General features: G+C 39.5%; 1 protein-coding gene across 1 annotated transcript; it reads right to left on the bottom strand.

Annotated features, from left to right (window-relative positions):
• CIP2A (cellular inhibitor of PP2A) lies at positions 1-23,758 on the bottom strand (the record flags this gene model as incomplete). The annotated part of the gene is made up of 21 exons (XM_082277620.1): positions 1-219; positions 1,230-1,369; positions 1,868-1,950; positions 3,786-3,899; positions 5,811-6,007; positions 6,700-6,810; positions 6,894-6,968; positions 9,176-9,368; positions 11,827-11,945; positions 12,828-12,927; positions 13,698-13,829; positions 14,681-14,853; positions 15,344-15,571; positions 16,649-16,724; positions 17,430-17,572; positions 17,722-17,844; positions 18,821-18,917; positions 19,554-19,648; positions 21,132-21,244; positions 22,505-22,652; positions 23,657-23,758. 21 exons carry the CDS (start codon positions 23,756-23,758, stop codon positions 49-51), a joined length of 2,733 nt encoding a protein of 910 aa, XP_082133746.1. The 3' UTR covers positions 1-48.
• Between the last annotated feature and the right edge of the window lie 1,426 nt (positions 23,759-25,184).

Genomic DNA, 25,184 nt, shown 5'->3' with positions numbered 1-25,184 from the left:
ATAATTTAGCTCACTTAACAGAATACAGAAAGCACAGGAAACAGAGCCCTACAAACTGAGGTCCACAGTTTCTGCACTTAGCTTGCCACCACTTAGTTTGTGAATTATTGCAATCATGCTGGCGTGTTTGTCCAATTCTTCCTTCTGCAGATTTATGAGCGCTTCTTTTTCTTCCAAGCATGCTTCCAACTGGGATTTTTGAACTTCCAGAGAAGATGCCTGCAGAAACAAACAAAATGTTATAGTTTCCTCCATTACCAACTGAAAAACACACAATACAGTGAAAGCTGAATGGCCTGGTGGTGAACTTAAGCAAGTAATTAAAAAGCAGTTTTAAAATGACAAGCTTATTTCAGAAATCTCAGCTGTACATTTGGTGCAGATGAGTAACTACAGCTACTGCCACACTGCAAAATGTTGGATACCATGGGAAAGCACCAACCCCCCATTATCATTGTGCTACCGTCTACCTTTCATTTCAAGCACCACACCAGCAAATATTTAGTGAGAACAAAAAAAATATTTGCTATATACTGGATAATATTGCCTGAAGAGATTAAGCTTTTGCTTGCAGGAAACGGAAATACAGTAAATGTGTTTGCCAGACTGCACACTTTGCATTTGCTTATCAGTTTGCATGTAAAATGAATCTCTGCCTTGTGATTTTAGAGGGAGCCTTACCTGCAGCCAAGTTTGGGGGATTTAGTTGGGGGGTTTTTTGTTGTTGTTTTTTTTTGTTAATATTGTCTGTTAACTTGGTATAGCTAAAGTGGTCTCTCTTTTGAAAAAATACACTTTTTCTTGGAGATAAAAATGGGTTTTTTTGTTAGAATTTCAATGATCAAAAAAACCCCAGGTGCATTTTGGTGCATACACATGTACCTTAATTCAATGTGAGAAAGGGAGGGAAAGCAAGCTGACTTACATTTTCAGTAGTCAAAACTACTGAAGAGGAATGTGTTACACTCTATTTAACATTATGGCGCAGGTTTGGGGGAAGTTTTTCCCTTCCCAACATTACATACTCACACACATGCCTCACAGAACCTCACTAGAACTTGATCCTGACTTAAAACTCAAGAGGTACACAATAAAGTTGAGAGAATTTTTTCTCGTTCTCTACTACATTGACTACTCTAGGATCTTCAGGTACTTAACCACCAAAAAACTCTATCAAACAGATACCTAAAACTCCAGTCTCAGGAATGCAGGTGCAAATAATTCCTTACCTTGATACTCAGTTCTTCCCTTGCTTGCTCTGTTTCACTTAATTCCTTTCTAAGAGTATCGATAGTTTTTTCCATATCTGTTTTTTCTTTCTGTTGAGTTTTTATCTTTTCTTCCAGAACATTTATATTCTGTTGCAAGGCTTAAGAAAATGAACACATTAAAAGACTGGATGCCAAACTTAGAAAACAGATACTGCATTGGCCTGGGAAACAAGGTGCTTTTTAAATTAACTTTTTGTTTTTAGACTCAACATGGCTGCTAATTGAATTACAGAGTAGTGCCATCTACTGTTAAATTTTAGTGGTTGCTTCCAGGCATTTGCAGAGAGAGTTTAATTAAGCTCTTCTAATTTGCAGTTCCTACAGAAAATTGTTCTAATGGACATGTTGTAAGAAGATCCTGAAAGGACACACTATGCAGAGATTCAGTGAAGTCTGGGAAATCAACTTCATGCAGCCTTTCTAAAAAATTCAAATTTGTATTTGTTTCATTCAGCTATTAAATCATGTATCTGTGGCCAACTTTTAAGATTTAAAAGTTGCCCAGTAAGATATAGCAGCTTATCTAGAGGCCATAATAACATGTAGTTAATGCAGCTGGTTCTCTAGCTTCAGTGACCTTAAGGTAGGTGACTTACTTGCTATTGTGCCATCTCTCTCCTGTAGCTGTTGCTGTAATTCATTTCTGTGCTCTTCACTTTCTACTAACTGTGCAGCAGTCCTGAAAGTGCAGAGAAATAAATTTTAATGATTAAATTAAAGATATGCCACCATTTCCCTGTCCTAAGAAGCTAGAATGATTTTTGTGTCGTTTCCACTTGCAGTCAAGAACTTCATCAAACCTATGAATGGGCAGTGTGTGAGCAGAGATAGATCTTATTTCCTTCCTGCCACCATGAAATAGTCACTGCCCTTCTCTGATCATGGTAGAAACTACTGAAAAGGCTGATACCTGGAACACAAAACCCAGAAATTGGTGCCTTTGATCACAGCCACAAATGATTCAAAAAACTGTGGCAGAATTGAAATTGTCATTCAATGCAAGTAAAAATTCCCTGCCATTATTGATTAAAGATGCTGGGGTTTTAGGTCTTACTATGCTCCTAAAGAGACCATGCAAGTAGTAAAATCTGTTTCAGGTATTATCCATGCAAGGACACCTGTACATAAAAAATGTAATTCTGAACATCTCCCAGACTGTCACACAACACTCAAGAGTGACCATACCATAAGACAGTGCCATAGCTCGTGTGCAGGCCTGCCTCACTTCTCACCAGTTCGGGTAATGCTCAGTTTCCACACCCATTTAACACTGAGGTACTGTCATCTACCAGCAGTACAGCTGTAACACGAACACTTCACATCCCCTGAAGCTAACACAGTTTTCCATTACCAGCTAGACTAATTTCTAAGCCATATTCTACTTGCCACTTGCCTTGCCTACATGGCATCTGCTGTCACTTTTGTTTACTTGTTTATCCACCTCCTATCTACCAGTTTCTAAGCTGCAGCCTCTAGCAATAGGGAGTGACGTATATTTCCCATGGTCCCCATTTCTGTGGCAGTTCAAGAGTATCTATATAAAAAACTGCTCCTCCAGCCTGGCTTTAACAAGGGTCAGCTTTCATCAGAATATCTCCCCAATTACTCTGAGCTGCATATTGCACCATTCAATGTAAGTGGCCAAATTTATTCAGTAGCAAACTAATGTATCAGTATGAAAATTTTCCATTTGAATCAGAACTCAAGGCAATGATTTGGACTGCTCTGATTACTGAAAAGGCAAGAGCCTGGAAGGATGAAGTGAACTTTGCAAGTAAAACCAAGAATAGCACTTTATTTCTCAACTGAATACAAGGCCTGCCTATGAACATATTTTAGAGACATCTTCTGAAAAGTTATGTATTAAATAAAATCTGTCAAAGAAGAGTCCTATATTCCCTTAGTTACATTGGTAAAAGGTATATCAGACCTCTATTTTAAGCCATCAAAAAGGAAAAATTACAATTACTCCTCAGGAAGACATAGATAATGTTAGTTTTATAGTTGGAAAAGATGTTTTATACCACAGGCAGAATATCACCCCTCCACGACTTCTAATATAACTTTCAAATGTGTTCATTTAATAGGGTTGGTTGTTTTGGGTTTTTTTTTCCAATCTGACAACATTAACAGAAAACCTGCAGGCTAAAAGGGAATACATGGAAATCTTTGAGTGATAAAAGCATTTAAGAATTCAACAATCAAAATTACACCTCCACGCTCTCCCAAATGCACCCAAGAATTGGGTCATCATCTTTCTCTTCCAGCTGTTGCTGAAGTCTGTGGATATTTCCTCACCAACTCCAACCAATTACGGAGCAAACAAAATAAATCACCAAAGTCAGTACTACAGATTCTCATCCAACATAAATGTATAAATCAACCCTGAAGCATCTTTGGCTTCCTCTAACTTCACTTCTCAGATATTACTTAAAGTACGGTTGAAAAACTGAGACTAAAGTGCTATTTAGTTTTACTGTTTAACTTGCTTTAAAAAGACTAAACTGAACTTACCTGTCATTCTGCTGCTTGAGTGATTCATTTAGTTTCTTCATTGCTTCCACTTGTTTATTTAGTGAATTGCACGTAATCTGTAGATCTTTAAATTGTCTTTCAGTTGTTTCATACCTACAAATGAAGTGTAATTGCTTTTGAAGAGCTTTTACTTTAATAGTTTGTCAAATAAAAATATTTGACATGATCTGTGCAACCATCCCACTCAAGCAACAAGCAATGTGTTTTCTGAAGGAGGGGTGTACAATTGAGGGTTTTTTGGTGACAGCTGGTTTTTAGTGTGTTAGATTTTTTGGGTTTGTTTTTTTTTTTAAATGACCATACTCAAAATCAGAATCATTTAGGTTGGAAAAGACCCTTTAAATGATTGAGCCAAACCATTAATCCAGCACTGCCAAGTCCACCACTAAACCATGTCCCAAAATGCCCCATCTGCACATCTTTTAGATACTCCAGGGATGGTGACTCAGCCACTTCCCTGGGCAGCCTGTTCCAATGCTTGACTTGGAAGAAGAAAACAGACAGACAAACAAACCAGCCAAGCTTCAGAGGATCCCTTACAAATCTTGAATTATTAATGATCAGGAAGAAACCTTCCTCCAGTAAAAAACTTTTAGGAATTGACAAAACTATAAATACCTTTAGAAATTTGACAAGAGCTAATCTGTAACAGTTTGTGTATGTCAGTCATCTTTTAAGGGACCCTTTAAGTCAGTCTATGACCTCCAGTTGTCTTGTGATACTAAAAACTGAACATACTGAAGACAATGCAGTGTGCAGTTAACACAGGCTTATAAGGCAGATCTCATGCTCCAAGCAAACATTTTCCTACCTTCCTACCAAAAGGCCCTCCCCCGATGGCCCTGAGGCTTCTCTTCCCTGATGTCAGTTAACTGATTATTTTTAAGAAACAGCATATTTGACGATTGTTTTAAAAAGTAAATTTTTGTTTTAGAAACACATTGTAAGGATTAGAAAGTTTTGTTCCTAGTTCAGAGAATTTAAAACTGTTAGATACTAGATTGAGGCTGATTTATTTCACATGAATTAGTCAAATGCATGTTCACAGAGTGTATGGCTGCATATAATTCAAGCAAAAATGGAGGCACTTCCACAATGACCTACTAGACACTTATTCAAGAAATTGCGTAATGGAAAAAAATTTTATATATTTTCCTCCCTTAATGACTCCTTTATTGGCAGCAATATGCCTTCAAAATTGTCTAATATAATGCCTGCTCCCCTTACTAAGCAAGAAATTTGCTCTCAATTTTATCAGTTTCCTTGCCTTGCTGACACCTAGTGACCAGACCAGTTCATGTGAGTTGAGAAGTCAAAGCTCTTTTAAGCCTTTACTCTTCCAAAGCACATTCTAATTGCAAATATTTTCTATCTTCATGTACTTTGTGTGTCTCACATATTCTTTTTAGCTTAAGATGCCGAAGAAATAATGCTTATAAATAATTCAGGACACACAATGTGCCTCCTTCCTCCCTACCTGACTTTTACCTAATTTAAGTGAAGTTTGGTACAGACGTGACCAACGATGCCGAGTCCTACATTACGCAAACATACTGGTATTGGCTGTTTCTCCAGAACTCTTGCAGCATGTCATCAAGGCAGCACGCAAAATCAAAGACAGACACTGAGAGCATGGTATAATGCTAACAGAAACTAAACATTGTGAGTTCTGTGTCTTAGAGAACAACGGTCCCTTTTATACAAAGCTCGTGCTATTCCCTGAACTGGACCTTCAGCACCTATAATTCAGTTCTCATTCCACTGAAAGCTGAATGATAATGTATTAGTAAATTTAACTATGTCAAATGCAATGGAAATTTAAGTTCTTGAATTACTTAAGTTAAACTTATTGACAAGCACACAGAAGAAAGAAAAAATAATTAACTTTTCACTTAAAAACATGACACAGCATGTAATGTTGCTCTTCTAAAGTGCCTAGCCCAATAAAGGACATCATAAATCTTTGCATATGAAATACTTGTTCAGAGATCTTACTCATCTTACCTCTGAAGAAGATCAAGAGAGGATTTTTTCAGTATTTCATGTTCTTCAGCAACTGCCTGCAATTTCCTGTTGTGCTGAAAGAGCTGTTCAATATCAGTCTGTGCTTTTTCAGATTCTACATGTTGAGCTTTCAGCAAATCGTTAAGCTCTTCATTTTTTCGTTCTGCATCCTTCAGCATTGCAGCAAGAGTTCTTGCCTTTGAACGGAAACACACCCCCCAAATAAAAAGAAAAAAAAAGCCACATATATTAAAGGGAATTCTGTTTCTCAAGTTGTATTAGGCATGCTTGAGGACATAGATCTAACACCAAAATGCCATCATCTACATTAGAAGAATAAATTCTCTCACCTAATATTAACTACAAATTAATTGGTTCACTAAATTCCTTTAGCTCCACTTATAGACAATGTGAGGGAAGAGGGAAGAACAAAGTAAAAGACAATACATTTTAGCTATGGATTTAGTAATTTGTAGCCCAATCGTTAATACAACCTTTAAAGAATAGAAATTATTCTCACTTTTCAACATGCAGCTCAAATACAGACCCCACAAAGACACAAACAGTTCTTCATATACTAGCAAATTCTATAGAGAATTCTAGCAAGTGGGTTTATTAATTTTCAATATTGCTGAATTAACACTAATGGTTAACAAACGATAATGAGCAGAGTAGGTTGGTTTTGTTGACTTCTGTAAGGGAAAGGACATTAAAGAAAACTGTGCAAAAGAACAATCCAGAGGAAAACAGGATGTTCATGCTGAAAAGTAAGACTGCCCTAACTTGCAAGCACAGCTTACAGATAAGCAGTATAGTTTTCACATCTGATCACAGTTAAAGGTACCCAGACAATCATTGCTCAGTCCCACCTCCAGGCTCTGCTACTTACCTCAGACTCAGCCTGGGCTCTCTGACACCGGTACTGAGCCATCAGCCTCTCAGCCTGAGCCAGAGCTACTGCCTTTACTTCCAGAAGATCCTGCAGCCTCGTTTCTTTAGACTGCATATAGGAAGAACATTTCTCATTAACATTTTCTGAAAGTACTAACTGCAACATCCCCGTGTGCTTTAGGTTGTACTCACTGCTAACGCTGACAGCTTCTGCTCATAGACATCCATTATGTCAGACATCCTCACATCAGCCAAGGGCTCCTTCATCTGTGGAAAAGTTTTGCAATTACTGGTACAGGAAATTTGTATTTACTTACACAGGTAATGTGAGCCTAAAGAGCTCAATAGTTTTGTGAACTCCACCTGCCACCAGTTTTTTGAATTCTCATTTTTGTATCTGAGGCTGTCTACTCAAAGGTACCCACCCGACTCTTGTGGAAAGTTTGTGAGCAATTGAACTGGTTAGGCTTAGTAGGAGTCATCTGCAGAAGACTATCAGTCCAGCACTATAAAAAGGTAAAATCACCATTCTGAAAAAATTCCCCTTGGTCTGATCTTTGATGGAGAATTAGCAGTCCCCTCATAGGACACCTAAAGTAATCTGCCTTAACATTAACAGCACAAAATGCATATGGTTAAAACTCCTTGTTCACACTCCATTGCCTTCTCAACATATAAAGTAACAGAAAAGGCCCAGGAAAGCTCTTCTAGGATACTAGAAAAGATACTATTGAGGACAGAACCTACTGTGTCAACCCAGACTTACTAGAGGAAATGCACCATGCATGGCACAAAAAGTCCTAAGTGTTAATTAAAGTATATGCCCAAGTCAAGTGAGAATGCTACTTAGTGATTTCAGGATGTTTCTCTTAGGCAGTGCTGCTATAACACCAGTTCTGAGCAGCTGTTCATAGATGCTGATGCACAACCAAATGCAAACTATGCCAGCTGTTCAGACATTTATCACCTACGGAAAAGCCACCATCTCTGCACCATCTTGAACCACTATGAAGAATGAAAATTAACAGGAGTTTTTTGAAAATTAACAGGAGACCCTGTGTAGCTCCAGTTCTCAGCTCATTTTTCTGTCCCTAAAGTATGAAACAAGTAGTTTATTTTCCTACTTGCAAGCTTAAAATATCTAAAAGGTCATGGCAGTGACTACTCCAAGAAGAGCTCTAAGAATGAAGTTCCCTTCATTCTCTCTGAACAGTAATACTATGAAAAGTGTTTTCTCAATTATGTTTTTACAAGCATTTGAGCTTTACAAAATATACACACAGAACTGAGGTACTGCATATTTTAAGTGAATGCGTATATTGATTTTGAATTACTAATTAGAAGGTTTAAGAAAAGAATCACTCAACAATTCATCAACAACTTTCTCCCCTAAAAAAAAAAATCAAAGCAGGCTTACAGTCTGTCACATTACTGGAAGCTGCTGTACTAGTGCTGTGTAGGCACCTGTGGCTGCTTTGATTCACATTAATATAAACACAGCAATGTACCCACAGACTGTCACATGCAGTCCTGAAAAGGATGATCAATGGGAGCATCCAGTGGCAGAGTAAAAAGTAAGCCAAGGAAGACTCACCTGACCTTCTTCACTGTTATTCTGGCAGCTGACTGGAACTGGTAGCTCTCTGAGTTTCACTTTTATGTTACAACAAAGAGATGAGAGTTGCAAAGCTAAGGCTGGAGGCAATGCCACTAATACAGATATCAAGCTGTTATCAAGAAACTTTCTATTCCTTTTCCCAATTTGCATACTGTTCTTTTAAGCCAAAAGAGCATAGAATCAACAATCCATCACTCAGTCTAAAGCAGCTACAAAGCAGCTAATTTGCTTTGAATAGAAAAGGGAAAGAGGAGATATATTCAGTATCTGCCAGGATGGCCCACAAAGCACATGGTATGCGGTGCCTGGCTGAGTGTCTCTTTCATGATGCAAGTTGCTGCAGAGGGAAGTAAAAACTGTCTTCTGAAATAATAACAGCACCTTTCCACAAAACCTGAGCTGCAAATGCTAGAGTCAGCTACATCCATCAAAATGAAAATGTAAGTATGTGTGTTTAGGCACTCAAGAGATGCACCACGCTTTTCTAAAGCGGCACAGCATCTCTATTTCATCACATGCTATTTCTTAGGAAGCAGAGGGAGGAGGTTCCTTGAATGTGTCCCAGCAAGTCTAGGCAGTCAGACCAGACCTGGCTCCTGTCTACGCATCTGACAGCTAAGATGACTGCGGGCAAACCCACTGGAGAGGGGTTACCTCAGTAATGAGCCCTACCTTCTGGTAGCACCTCTGAATTCTGCTCAGCAGCTCAGTAAAAGGAGCACATTCCAAATAGACAGGAATCTAAACCAAATTTAACTGTTACACACATAGTAGTCTGACACTTGGATTTTAATTTCCACCCCTCCCAGTGAAAAAAGTGTCAAATATTTCACGAGGGTATATAAATTCTACTAACCTCTAGTCCAGAATGAAGCTTTTGTATTAATTCCTCAATATTTGAAGCTTTGGATTCATTACTTGAAGGACAGGATGAAGAACACCTCACTGAAGTACTGTTGGTCACAGGTGACTGCATTTGGATTCTCTTTGCTGTGTGCTGCGTTTCTTGTTCTCTGTAGGCATTATTTGCTGCAATGCTTTCACCCAGCCTGAATAAACATGAGGCTATTAATGACACAACCTGCTACAAATACCATTGCAAGGATTGAAGAGGAGAACAATTCATAACAAAATCACATTTGCATTACAACAGAATACAAAGATGTGTATTGGACATGTGCCCAAACTGGCCAGAAATACAGAAAAAGGGGGGAAAAAAAGTATCATGGCTAAACTTTAGAGACAAATACAGAATCCCATCAGAAAGGACATGGTGCTCAGCTCTTTTTGAGCAGAAGAGATCATGTCTCTTATGAACCTGTGAAACAGGTTATTTTGCCTGTTATTATTCAACTTAAGTAGGCCACTGTTTGTCTCAAAGAAGATTGAGAAAGTATTTAGTAAGAACTTTTATTTGGCAGAAAAATAAGAAGATAGAATCAAGATAAAGCAGAGTCCTACCCATAAACCTCAGTGTGCTGCAAGTTTCCTTGCCTGCAATTCTATTTTACAATACTGTATTGTGTACAGCACATTTAGTTTTCTAAATTTTAACCAAAATTAAGTATGCAGATAAAACTGCAATCTTTTTAAATTTGTATAGGGAAGAGAACTCAAAAGCTTAGAAAAAAGTAATTACAGCACCTATATTTCAGTGCCTGTATGTAATTTGTGGTTGGTATTTTCAAGGCAGGTACGAATAACATGTTTCAAATAAGAATGATATATCAAAAGAGCTGATTTTAGAGGCACCAGTTATAAATTCCTTCCTCTTGATAAATTCCTTAATTACTAAGCTATCCCAACCACTTTACTGAAGTGCTGTCTCAATTGCTTCTTAAGTGAGCAAAAGCCTATTTTTAACTTGCATCTACAGACATGTCATTTGGCTATTCCATTGTACAATTCCAGACATATTTGATTGTACAGATCTTTCATTCTTTCAGCCAGACTATTCATTATTGGCCATTATAAAAATGTTTCTTATATCCACAAACCCATATAATTATAGAATAATTAAGGTTGAAAGGGATCCATCTACAGACCACCTAATTCAACTCTCCTGCTCTTAGCAGGTTGCCCAGGACTATGCCTGGTAATTTTGACTCTCTCAAAGGATGAAGACTCCACAACTTCTCTGGGCAAAATTTTCCAGTTTGACCTCCCCTTATAGTAAAAGGGTTTCTTTTCTGATATTTCAAGAAATCTAAAAGGTTTTTTCTTATATTTCAGTTTGTGCCTACATCCATCCTGTCAGTGGGTACCACTGAGAAGCCTGGCTCCGTCTCCTTTGTTCCTTTTTATCAGACATTTCAACACACTGATAAGAACCCTGCAAGTCTTCTCAAAAGTAAGCTCAGTTCTTGCAGTTTCACCTTGTACAACGCATGCTCATCCCTCAAACCCTACACTAGATTCACTTTGGCATGTCCATATCTCTCTTGCACTGGAGAGCCAGGCCTGGACACAACACTACAGGTGTGGTCTCACCACAGCTGAGCAGCAGGGAATGATCACCTCCTTTGCCCTGTCATCAGTACTCTTCCAAGTGCAGTCCAGGGTGCTACTGATCATCTTTGCCATTCTTGAAGACTTCTAGTCTTCAGGAACCTCTCCCAGTCACCATGACATTCTGGAGTGGCCTTGGAATGACATCAGGCAATCCCTAAGCACTCAAGGGCACATCCTGTCAGGTCTTACGGACTTCCGTACATCCAGTTAGTTTAAACGTTCCATAACTTGACCCAGTGCCACCCAGAGTAAGTCTTGCTTCCTCCAGGCCTTCCCATTGCTCTCAGGGACATTGCTTTGCCTTTGGGAATCCTTACCAGTGAAGACCAAGCAGGGCATTCAGTATGTCAGCTTTTTCCATGTCCTTTGCCAACAGGTCCCCTGCCCCACTGAGCAGAAAGGAACACATTTTTATAGTCTGGCTTTTGCTGTTGAGGTAATGGTCTTTCTTGTTGCCCTTGACGTCTGTCAGGTTCAACTCCAGGTTCTGATACAATTTAAAGTCTTTTTTTTTTTTTGTATTTTATTACATCTACACAAATAAGGACTCTATCAAACAGAGTTTCTCAATACTTCTTCCCTAGTTTAAACCACCTTAAGTACTACCTGAACTGCCATCTACCTGTTCTTTCTTGGAAGCGGCTGCAAAAGTGTGACCAAAGCTTCAGGAACCGAAGACTGAAACGTCTGACAGAGTTCAGTAGAGAGCAATCTGACAGTCAGAATATTAGATGCACCCTAAGTTCCAAGACAAATGAGCACTTAGGGACAGGAGTCAATCGCTCCTGTTCTTTCTAGGATCTGACATAAAATGAACACCATCAGGATGGGGATGGCTTCCTCTGGCCTCCAGGATCACTAGTGTCTCATAAGTGCACATAAAGCAGAAACAAGACAATTTTCTAAAGTTTCTGAAAATAGTACTCCAAAAAACATGAATATCACTAAGCCTATAAAAACATCAAATCTAACCAGAGTACCACAAAAATAACTTACACTATGGCAGGAAAATCTGGTAAGGGAGCAGCCTCAAACAGTATTCTAAGTCCCACTTGGACTTGCTCTCCATGGTTTGATGTTAAAGCAAATGTCAAAGGTGTAATCAAGCGTTGATCCTAATAAAGAAATTGGTTTGGTCAAAACAAGATAGAGCAGACAACAAAAACAACAAACCCCACCAAACACAAGCTAAAAAAACATTACAATATCAAGGCCCATAAGCACAGAAATGTTTTATTTAAAACTTAAGTTACCTTCTTAAAGTTTGCCCTTTTAAGTTCCCGAGACTGAAGTCAGCAAGTGATTTTAAAAATGGTCTATACTTCTGAGTATTCGAAATCACGTTTTACATTAAAGTCAACACAACAGATAAAGAGACTAGTTAATTCCTGCAAGTTTTCAAGTGTTTGATACTCAACGTAAAAGGTCACTAGCTGAAGTTATAAAGATTAATCGTGGACTGTAAAACTCATTGTTACCCATTAAATCACACAATTCCCATTCTTGAATGAAAAATCCCCAAAACAGCAAGAAGTGTTTGACTGTCTGGATTGCTTTTCCATCTATGAAGTAAATTATTAAGGTATCGTCTAACCAATAGGTACCAGAAACTTTGGCCATGCAAAGTTCCAAATTACATGTACATATTTAATAGTAACCAACCCCACAAATTATTATATTGTTGTGGTAATTATTTTCTAGTTTGCTACCTTTAAACTGCAGTCATAATGCAGTCTTAAAAGGATAATTCTTACCAGACAGCTGAAGTATGATTTCATATGCATTACCAAAACAAGTGACTGGAGTAAAAGCAAACTACTCTTATTTTAGAAGAATTAATAATGAAACAACCTTTAGAAATTGTGCATAAGGGACTGTATTTTCCAAGAAGCTTTACCCACTTCAGAGACAAGCATGCAAAACATTTAGACCTAAACTACTGTACTGCAGTGACACTATTTCACAGATACATTTCATAAAACGTTTTAAAATTATACCTGTAACATTTTGTAGAAGCTGACCTTCATACCAGGTACATCCTGCTGCAATCTGCTCATAAGATCAAGCATTTTCAAAATAATATCAGCAGCAAGTTTGCTTTTAAACATCCAAGTAGAAAAGCAAATTGGGTGGGGAAAAAAAAAAAGGTGAGATATGTCAAATCAGCACTGACAAATTCAGTCAATTAAAAAAAATAATAAATACCTTCACAAAGAAATCAAATAGGTCTAGCAAGGCAACAATGCTAAAACCAAAGAGATCATATTGAGTTCCTTGGACATGTGTCTGAGCTTCTCCAGCATGCCAAGGATGGCAACAATGAAGACCAAAAACACCACTTCCAGGCTAGAAGTGAGGAGGGTCTAATTATAGGTCTAATTATATTTCACTGGGTTTTGGCCAAGTAACTCTTAGCTATATTGGCATTCAGGTTAATGACACTGAGCTGAAGGAATGTGAATTTAATTTTCAGTGCAACAATTTCCCCCCATACTGATGTGTGATATTTTGGAGCTCTGATTGCATAAAATCAAAATGAGAAATCATGTGCCATGAGCAGTTCTGGTAAGCTTCAACTTGGATCAGCTTCAACTACTGCACGAGGTTTAAGGTCATTGTTCCACCTAAGTGGATCGCCAGCTTATGCCAAAAACATTATCTGAATGCACAAGCTAGGTTTTACTGATTGAACTGACCAGCAAGATTACTTTTTATTCCACAAAAATGCTAATTTTGATTTAATACCAATATTGACTTATATGCATTCAAATGGTACTTTCAACTACCATACTCCTTCCATTGCAACAATATCACAACTCTCACACCAGTCACGCTTGATTAGATTTTAGATAAATATGTGTGCTCACCACATTTTAGAGTCCACCAATTTTGTCCCAAAACCAGTATCAATCCCGCTATAAGGAAACTGGTGTTCTATCAGACACGTGCATTGGCTGGCAGTCAGCACCTTTGAGACACGCATTTTCAGTATGTCATCTCTGCAGAGCAGTAGGCAGAGTTAAGAATAAATTCAATATACCTATGCCTATGGACTGGCACCAAAAAGCAACATTTTGTCATAATAAAGGACACAAAAGCTAAGGCATCAAAGCACAAGAGACTCTAAGAATGCTTTTAATACCCAACAACATAAACCACTTAAATCATGCCTAACTCACAAGCCAAGTAAGCTCCGCTTTTCAGTTAATACACACACTTATTGGAAACAGACAGCTAAGGGAAACCTCAATAAAATGGGTGGCATAAAGAAACACAGTGAACAAAAGCCAGGGACCAGGCAGTCCCTAACACAAGCACTAGTTACCTAGAAGTGAGCTAGGAGAGACTTCTCCACAGAACTTAGATGCAGGACTACTCTCTGCAGTCACATTCTCCTTACTAAACTTACTACAGACACTAAGGACTCAATGAGGAGTGTAAAACTGTATCATTCCACATTATTTTTCTGTGTTTCTCTGATCTACATTTGTATCATATTTGGCTGGGAGCTGCACTTGACTTAGCCAGGCAACAGTACTACATGGATCAAGAAGATGGCCGCCCAAATTCCCCACAAAATTTCAACAGAAAACACTCGTCTTTGTTTTCCATCTGCAAAGTGCTTCTGTTCTGTTGAATAGCCACAACATTTTATCCTGCACCACCGCATTACAAAGTAATTTCACAGCAATTAGAAAGCTACTTTAGATCTTGCAAGATGACACTCCTAAGTAAAATTAGGGCACTTATTGTCATTAGAAGCTATTAAAGTGACCCAAGGTGGACATGTCTTCTAACATCTTAGAGCAGATCATGGTGGAGGAATAATAAATCAGCTGCCAATAGGCACATAAAAAGGATATTTGTCAGGACATTAATAGCCTTGACCATTCTTTCACACTTTTTCTTCACTAATAGCTCATCCACAATCTGTTCTGGCATCTGAAGATGATCAAGAAGAACAGGCAGCAAAAGATCCATGAAGTGTTCAGCTGATTCACTGTTCCTATTGTTAATAACATCCTGTAATAAAGACATTTTATTTTATGTCAATATTTAAAAGTACAACACAAGGAAGCCAAGCTTACTCTACCCCTTCCTGCACTAGCCTGTGTTTCTGCTTTCCCAGCCCCTTCCTATTTCAGGTTTAAGATGGCTAATCAGTATCATATTGGAAGAGGAAGTTAACAGAGAACAGAAACAGCAGGAACTTACTCACTTCTGTAAGTTCTAGAAAGGAATTCTGATAGTTTTCTATCTACCTCATGACTACATAAACTGCCATGTCTCCCACTTACAACACAGACATTATTTCTAAAATACTGCATGTCTTTAAAAGAACAGTTGTTTTATGAAGTATGTTTATTTCAACATAGCTATTTTACAATGAACTTTATTGCAGGTACTTTTTTTATGTGCTATTTTTCAAGCCAAATTATAATAGTTCTTTAAAAATCATTTAAAAATAAGAGCTGCTAAGAAGCTCTTTAAACTCAGTTATCAGTCTTGGTACCTCAAAAATCTCTTTGAATAGTTGCAATGCTAGACCTGAACAGTCTTCAGAGGCTTCCAATGGTTGGTTTGACAAGTGCACCAATGCAACAGATGGTTCAAAACTCTTTGAGCGAGTCACAAGCCTGGTGTTTCCAGAGACTGGCAAACCAGCTGGTTGCAGTATCGCCTGCCGCAGGGTGTGACGCAGTTCTAGCACAGAGCAGAAGGCAAGCAGCAGCTCTAAGATCTGTGTGAAATGAAGAAGAGTTCAAATGCTTTTAAATCAAGAACTTATACAGAAACTGCAACTGCTGTAACACGAGTCTAAAGAGATACGCAAGTTCTATGCAACTCCTTTTAAAGTTTTATGAGGAATAATTTTCTTTCTTTAAAGCCAGGTTAGCAGCAGAAACAGTTCACTGGACTGGTGAAGGCTTGTGACAGTATTCAGTGTATTGCTTTCTTTTTTTCAGACATGACTGCTAGCTAGTGATACAATAAAAAGTACAAACGTATACACTCAGCATGAAGAAAGCTATTGAAGAGAAAACATTCTGAGACAGGAATGGATGCACGTGTCTCTGAGCATGCACAAAGAGAAAACCACCCTGAAAAGTTCTTTGTCAACATGCCTCTCTAAATAAACCCAAAGAACAACAAAAATCACACAGAGAGAAATAGTAACATCTATTATTAACTAGGATGTGTAACATATTCATAAAAAAAAGCTCCAGATCTGTTTCACAGATATATTTAGGACCAACATTTTCACATTTCATATTTTAGCCTTTAGTGACAGATAGTCAATGTTTCATTTACATAAGGTGGTAGTGAGACAAAGTTGAATGTAACAGTTCACTGCTTAAACAGAAGTGGCATCTATTTGTCCAACAAAGGTGAGAGCATTTACTCCTAAACCTCTGAAATTAGCATCAGGGTTCCCTGATCACCAGTTGAAGTCTGAGTAGTATTCATTCAAGGTTTAGAGAGCAAAGTGGGATACACTGCATTCCTGGTACATCCCAGAATTTCTTATTAGCCAAAGCATAAAAGGTGTTTATGTTAGCTTTTTACCTTTACATCTGTTGCCTGAAAGCAGACACACAATCTGGCAAAACCCCCAACATTACAAATTTAACCTGACAGCCTTTTGAAGAACTAGAAAATATAAACTTGGGGGATTCTCTGGGTCATTTAAGAGTCCTGAAGTCAGTGTATTTCATTACCAACCTTGTATACAAGGAATCTATTCATAACAGCAGAAGAGGAACTAGATTAGGATTTGTAGCCTCTTAGCCTCTTTTATCTAAAAAAGTATAAATACCTTAGATGATGAATCAGGATCCCTTCCATGAAGAAGATCCAATACTTGACCAAGGCAAGAGGTAAAGTGCTTATATCTACAGCATGCATAGAGAAGAAAAAAATTAAAAATAAAATTGAAATTTCACCACATTTAGACATTCACACCAAGTGATGAATGAAAGTGTGCTATTCTCCTTCTCACCCCCAAACACTTCAAGTACAGTGATAGTTTTGATAATTTAATTTCTACTTGAAACAGCATAAGCATTAAAAATATTCTAAGAATGAAAGCAAATTCCTTAAAATAAGCTATGATTTTTCAGCTATTCTTACTGCTTGATTGAAAATCAGCAACTAAATTCTGCTAGCTGAACTTGCAGAACTAGTCAAGCTCTCAACAGAACCACTCTAACACTCCTCCCCCTGTAAAATTATCACTTCTTACAGCTTCAACCATACTATTCCACCTCAATCTTATATAGCACTGTAAAAGGCAGGATAGCTACTCATCATGTTGTCTGACTCAACACAGTCCAGACAAAAAATTATGGAACACGGTATTCAAAATTCCTTCAGTGACAATGAAAAAAACAGATTTTGATTCACACTTCTGTGTCAAACTAGTAACCCAGCAACACCTTAGGTTCAGATATAGCAGTTATAATTATAATCAACTAGCAACATTCAAAAAGCATATTGGAATTTTTTTTCCCAATGCTTGGTTTAGAATTCAAATAGCATACAGCAAAGAAACTGAACTAGAGCTTAGGGAAAAATACTTTAAGGGAATGAAGCCATACCTGGTAAGAAAATCTGCAATTTTGGGGTTCTTCATAAGATCCATGAGTAGATCAACAGAATATTTTCTTGTTAGAGTATCTCCATTTACAACAATATTGAATATTAACTGAAATGTCTGATGGATATTTCGAGCGTGAAAGAGCTGAAAGGAAGAAGAAAGTTACGCATAGGCACATACTTTGCTGGGTCTCTTGCTTATTAAAACTAGATGGAATTAGAATTTTATTTGGCCAGTGTGACAATTGGTTTTATCTACAACTTAAGAATAGAAACAACTTTAGAGTCACTTACTTTTTCTCCTACTTCTTCATTTAAGGTAAGGCTTGATAATACCGTAAGTGCAAACACAACCATAGTCAAACTGCTATGGGCCAAGAAACTTATTAAGGTACGATAGAAACTCTTCACATTGCTCTACAGCAAAAAGGAGAAACACAGGTGTTACAAACCCACCAAATTTACAGGTTTTACATATTCATAAATAAGCCATACAAATGATGAATAACACAAAAACACGTTAGTATGGTAACAGTTCTCCAGGAAAGCTATTTTACTGTTCTACTGCACAATACTGGCGTTGATGTTAATGTTCTCTGTTGAACCTGTATCCTACCATACCGATGTACTCATTAAAAGCCCCAAGGATGAGAAAAAACCCCCCCAAACAACAGAGAACCAACCAAGGATGAAATTCCACTATCATTTTAAAGAAAGATGAGAAAGTCGTTTTGCTAAAGTCTGTAAGAGAAAATAATCACTGAAAATTGACTCCCATCCCTTCTCTGCTCAATGATCAGACTGGACAATAGTTTCTCCTTTTTTTTTTTTTTTTTGCCCCCTGCCTCTCTTCCAAGGTAACAGTACAACATATGCTGCTATGTAGATAAATTTCTCTGAATTAAAAAATAAAATGCTTGCACTGATTTATGAAGACACAGGAAGAACCAAGTAGTTCAGATATACATATGTATTTGAGGATTCAAGGGTCCTGACATGAAGATCAGTGCTATTTTATTAATTTATCTTCTGAAAGGCAAATCTCTTTCTTGCTTACCAAAAATCCAACTACAGTCTTTGTTTTAATGACATTTAGTTTTTCTAAGGAAGAATGCTCAGATTTTAAATTCACCTTTTGGCTGCAGAGAACAGTTGCAAAAACCAAATGCATAACGCAAGCCAGGGCAACAACACAGCAAGAGAATATCCAACTTCCTGTTCTAATGGTTATTTTCTCCAACATGGGAGAAACAACTGCCCATTTGGCAGAACAAGCAGGTCAGGGTTATCATCACTGAAAGAAAGTGTTTAAGAAATACTAAGATAATTCCCTAGAGTCAATTAACTCTTATCCTTAAGCCAGAGAATCATGACATAAAAGCAAAACTCTTACCAAAGATTTTATCTGATTCTGAATAGACAAGTTGTGACGACAGAGGTTTGCCAGGAGTCCTAAACACGGTATTGTTAACTCATCTTCAGTGGACTGACTTAAAAGAAAAGCCCAAAAGATGTTTTCATTGAAGCATCCTGAATTTAATTACAAGAAATTGTAGGGTGGGGGCTGGGAGAGCTAGGTGGTTGGGGGACTTTTTATTTTGTTTTGTATCTTGGCAGGAGCTTTTCTTTTAATGAGACACCATTTCACCATGCAAAGCAAAATTCAGATTGTAATCCATGTAGTGCGGGCAGCTTTTAACTGAGTACATCTGAAAAAAACCCCAGTGATCAGAGCTCACCGCTGTCAGAGGTTGTTTATTACATAGACTTCTAATACTCATTAGACTTCTTACAAGGGCACTAGAATAAAATTTTTATTAATCTAACAAGTCTGCTCCTAGTGACAAGCATGAATTTCCTCCTGGCTTTTCTCTTTGTTAGCTCCCTGCTCCCAGAGGTGTGGAGGTGGGCTAAGAGGCCAATTAATATTGCCTCACCCAAAGTCCCACAATCACTGCATTTGACAATCTGTAACAAGTACATGGTTTTCATAGGAAAGTTTCTGTTAACTTCAGAGCACAGCTCACTCTGGGGACCAGGTGAGTACAGCACTCTAATGGCCTACAGCAAGTTTAGAAACTTAGCTCCCTGTTTCCCATAAGAAAAGACACTGAGCACACACTTACACACGATGCATTAGAAACAAAATTAATCCATCGATGTTGGCACCAGCACAAAAGACAGGAACGTTGTAGGTTAGTCTCTGCAGCAAATGAATACCCTAAGGAAACAGAAGACTGTTCACATGCCTGTCCTACAGCATCTTGAGAGGAATGTTACAAAAGATGAAACTGAAAGGACAAATATCAAGACACCATAACTGAATTATTTTTCAGGCTCTAACATTAACATAACAATTACACAAACTGCTGCAAGCAAACTGTAATGTCCTACCATACTGATGCACCTATTAAAAGCCCAAAAAGATTAAGATTTTATTTTACAGAAGAGTTACCTTTTCAGCCCATCCAATTCTCCACTTTTGCCTCACCAGCAAGTTCTCCATTCTGTCAGTGATAAACAGGCTTTGTCCTATTGAAAGGTCTAGAAGTGTCATCAAAATTCAAAAAGCATTTTGCAACCTCTTGCAGAAAGGATGCTTACAGGAAAACAGGTTTGCTCTAAAGACTGCCAACAGATCTAAGGGTAGTAAAGTCCTTCATACAGCACTCTTCTGGGACATAACTGACTCAATACACTCAAACATGACAAAAATCACAGCAGAGGTTAGCAGCTAAAACAAAACCTCACCATTTAGATATCTAAGAGCTTCAAGATCTTAACATTGGATCTATCTGGTGATGACAAAATCTCTCCCATTGACTGGCCAGTCACTTGGAACCCTAGATCTTGTGTTACCCCTAGTGCTTTGAGAAATATGCAAACCACAAGAAAAGGGATCTTTACTGGATGCCTGACTTACTGTCAACAGAACAAAGGGCACAGGACTACTACTAAATTAATTTTCTGCTTTTCAGAAAAAGACAAGTGACAATAGGCAACCAGGAAGTACTTGCTGAAAGCTTAGGAGAAAACCTGTGCATATTTCAAAAACATGAAGAAAACTTTAAGGACAGGTTAAAATTGGTGAGGTCAAACTGACAGACATCAGACATTCACTGTAAGCTTTGATCAGTACAGTGCCTGGCATTCACTGGCAGATGGCAATGACCAGAAAAGAGGAGGCCACACATGCCCTGCAAACCTCCCATGAAAACAGGCAGCCACAGCTTTCCCTTCACTCCTTCACAGTTACCTGTCAAAGTACCTATTAGACGAAATGATCTCCAGGCCTGTGTTATGAAACACGCTTGCGTCAGAAGAAATAACCAAATACCTCAACTGGAAAACAATCTTCTGAGCTCCCAAGCAGTGACTTATTGAAATAACTTTTTAAAAGTAGCTTTTTTTTTTTGGTTGGTTGTTATTTTTGCTTTGTAGGAGTTTTTGGAGTTTTTTGATTAGAGTAGGTGAGAAGTACAATAAGATTAAAGAGAGTACAAAGAACTCTATAAATTATTAAATTCCTGTCATACCCACCTCATACAGCAAATAAAGTACACAGCTAAGATCAAATTTCCCTAAGATCAAATTTCCCTCAACACACTATTTCCAATAGAGCTTTTGAAGGGTTATTACATGCATACAGTATAATTTTTATTATGCAACAGTAGCCAAATATTATTAAGCATAAGTTCCTTTACCTGTAATAAGACTGGATCACTCAGATTAGTAGAACTTCGATGAACCACTCCTGCCAGCACACTGGTCAGATTGTAGGTGTCCTGGAGAGCTTCTCTAGTCTCAGTGTCTGAAGCTGGAATTTAAGAATTGTTAACAAGAGCATCTAATAGCAAAAGAAACTGTTGTATTAGCTACCAATTGAAGCAGAAGCCAAAGTCTCTGATCAGCTCTTCATATGTTTTAAAGGTAACTACAAATAAATGACAGCTCCTACACACTTACCCCTCTACCACACTTCTGGACATATAGTTAATTATAACACTAATCCACTTCCTCAAGATGCTTGGACACTGAAAGAATAGTGTACCTCCTACCTACCAAGTTTCAGTTCTGAGATCTTGAAACCTGCCCTTCAAGGCTTAGATCTTAAACTCAATGAGGTCAGATTCTTGCTTTGTGCTATGGTGGATAAGTAGACTAAAACTGATAACCTGATAAGGTTACCTAGCATTAGTTAAATAAATAAATAAAATCCAGTTCTGCTTAGGCAATCCTCAAAGAGATGTGGCAAAACAGTTAAAAAAAGAGATAAATTGGAAGAGGACTTAATCCTTAAAATTTTCCAGACTGAACCCCAGCAACAAATAAAATTTTACAGTAACTGTTCTAAAAACATAAGAGGAAGCTCAGAGAGGCTTAAACTCCATGAATCAGAGAGCATAAACAAGGGCGCATCATAAAGGACTCAAATCTTGAATAACTACTCATATATGATGAGAAACTAAGCAGTGAAGGAATAACTTTTCCCTGTATATGTAGGTTGTGCTCTGAGCATTGAGCTTCCAGGACAATAAAGTCCCACTTCCATGAAGTAGAGAGGAAAAAAAACCCAAAAAAGGCTTCTCGAGACACAAGCAAAAGGCAGTAGAACCTCTCTTGCAGTGGGAAACTTGATGCACACAGGCCCAGGCCATTGGAGAGCCCACACTGCCCGCAAACACTCCAGTGGGAGAGGTAAACTGAGGTGATGACAGTAGTTGATGTGACTTCTCCCTATCTTTGCACCCTCAGCCAGGTTTCTCACTTGATTAAAAAGGTAGTCTTTTCCAGCTCCAAATATTAAGGACAAGAGACTAATTCCTCACCCTACCCAGTAGATAAATGAATTCTGACAAGTGTGTCATCGTCATTTCACAGGGATGACTTCAAATATCATTTTCACTGCAATTCAACATCTTAACAGGTGGCACAAGCACTCCACTAAATGAAAAATACTTCATCTTTCACACCTTATGCTTCTTCCAAGAAATTCATCAGCTATGCCACAGATTTAGCACCTGTCCTATCTTCCCTTGCCCGGACAAAAAATAAAAAGTTCAGATGCAAACCTTACCTAGCTGTGATAGCAAAGTAATCACAGACAAGGCCAGAGATGGGTCGATATTAGTGTCCTCCAGGAGCTCTACAAGGCAACTGAGACATTCACTTGGTAGAATCTGGTTTGAAGCAAAAAAACGGGTAAGCTTCAGTCCAGAGATAACCTGGAGATGAGAGGAGAAAAACAACCTTGCTTACTCAACTGCAACAATGTAATTGACACAGAAGTCAAAGCACAAGGGTTGTATTAAATAGATTTTATCCTTCTTGACAAACCAAGAATGTAACTCTAATGGGACATTTGTATTCACACCTGCTGGGGGGGGAAAAAAAAAAAAAGTAATGCAAAAAAAATCTGCTTTTCATTCCTTAATGCTTGGAAAGTACCAGGTTTATTTATTCTGAAAGAACAACTCAACAGATTGCTCAACACAAACATGTAGCAATCAGCCTGCCTTCCAAAAGCGCAGACAGGGACCCAGAGGCAGCAGGAGGATCAGCAGCAGTCAGTGCTGTTTTCGGAGCACTCTGTCACTGGGATGCAAAAATGGAACCTGAGGTCGGGGAACCCTATATAAGAAGAGGCCAAAAATTATACACCTTCACATCAATACAGGCAGACACGATTTATAGTTTGTATAATAGAGACACATAATGTTTGGTTTGTGTATTCCCTCTGTATCTCTTTACAAGGGATATAGAGACGAAAGCAAAGCTAGATACCAACTGTCATATAAACGTTCTAGCAATTAAAAGAAATCTGTATTTCAAAAAGTTAACTTGCAGATTAATTCGGTCAAAGGCCACCACAAAAGTTGTACACAGTACTGTAGCTGGAGATCAAGCAAATGCACTGGCCCACCTCCTTAGCAGAAAATGCGTTTGAAAATGTGTCGCACGGAACTGGAAAACTCCAGATACAAGACCAGTTCGTCATTCAAACTCTATTTTTTAAGCGTGAAAAGAAACTCATGCGTGCCAGAACTTTGGGGATATATAAAAAAAAAGCCCCTTGTAACACATACTATTTGCTTGCCCTGGGTGCATACAGGCTTACAACGCGCCTTTGTAAACGCACAAACACATCATAAAACATTATAATAAAGAACACCACAGCCACCCACACGCCCCTCTCCCACCGCAGCACCGGGACGGGCGCCGCTCTCACCTCCAGGCTGCGCTGCAGGAGCGCGGCGTTCTGCGCTGTCTTGGCGGCGCGGTACTCCGTGGCCGCGAGGAGCAGGGCCTTCATGCAGCCCGGGGCATCCATGGCGGCCCAGCCCCTCAGACGCTCCACACTCAGCCCGCACTCGCATTTCCCGCCGCCGCCGCCATCTTGACGCAGCAACCACTGAGCGCGAGCGGCCGCCGGCGCCGCGCGGCACCACGGGAGACGCTGCTGCCGCCATCTTGCTTAAGGGAGACAGAGGCGGGCAGAGGCCTCGGCGTGGGGGCGGCGGCGAGAGCCGGGGGTGGAGCGAGGCATCCGGGGAATGCAGGCGCTTGGATCGGTGACACCGGCTTTAGGGCTCATGTGCTGTCGGGGCGATCCAGAGAGATGCTTTTCCTAAGCGGAGCTGTATTTGGTTGGGTCAGCTGAGTCTTCTAGCCGCCCAGCTTCTAGAGGGCCACCTCCGGGTTGGAGCTGCCGTCAGTTCCCACCTGGCGCCCACAGCCCTGCCTCGCCTTCTTGCTGCCTTTCTAGTCCCCATTTTCCTTTTCGCTCCTTCTGGGGAGGACTTAACCCCGGCCAGCAGCCAGCCTCCCCGCCTGCCTGTGGTTCCCTGACCTCTCCAGCAGGAAAGGGAAGCCTTGGCGGCGTCTGGCGATGGGGGGGGATCGAACCCGCGACCCGGCCGCTCGTCCGTTCACACAGCGACCCCTGCAGGCCGCTGCGGGCACAGCGCCCGCTCCCGCTGCCTGAGCTGCAACAGGAATCCTTTCCTCGTGCCCCTTCAGTTGGCGCGCCCCGAGACACCGGGATCATGCCCTTCTTGGACCATGTTTTTCCTTACACCATGTGCTCGAACCTTTAAGTGTTCAAGAGGTTCCGCCCCCTCACTGCCCAACCCTCCGACATGGACCCGCACGCACTCACCCCCACCTTTGGATGTCGGCAAGTAGATGCTGCTGCGTGAAGCTTTTGAAAATGTCTTCTCAACTCGTGCACGGGTTGTTTTCTGCCATATTAGGCCTGCAAATATGTGTAGGAACGTCTACATTTGCCTCATTTTCCTATACTGTTCATAGGACAAACATTGCTGTAAAGCACAGGCGAGTAATATGAATGTAATGTAAATGTCATTGTGTCTCTTTTATCTCTTTTAAGTCCTTGATCCTTCTCGTGTCCCCTCCTTCACATGACTGCCGCAAGGGAACGCTGGAGAAGTGACTGGGGCGTGGGCTTGGAGTCACCCTCAGTCCTGGATGCCACACCAGGAGCTGCAGCCACCATGACTGTTGTAAATCCGAGTCCAAAACACGCTGTCAAGTGCCATCTGAAAGGCACCGCAGCCCGGCCCTTGTCCCCTGCTCGGCCATCAGAGTCACTCGGTGGGCACCGTGAGGCACAGGCAGGGATTCCTTGTCACTCGGCCTTTTCCCAAGGCTGAACATCAGTGTGACTGAGTGAGCACCTGGAAGACTGCTGAGACTGTCATTTCAGAAAAACCACAGTGTTGTGCTCTGTTAAGGAC

The sequence above is a fragment of the Coloeus monedula genome (genome assembly GCF_965178545.1).
Source record: "Coloeus monedula genome assembly, chromosome: 3".
Classification (NCBI taxonomy): domain Eukaryota; kingdom Metazoa; phylum Chordata; class Aves; order Passeriformes; family Corvidae; genus Coloeus; species Coloeus monedula.
Note: the sequence above shows the minus strand (reverse complement) of the source record. Positions and strands in the feature narration are given on the sequence as shown.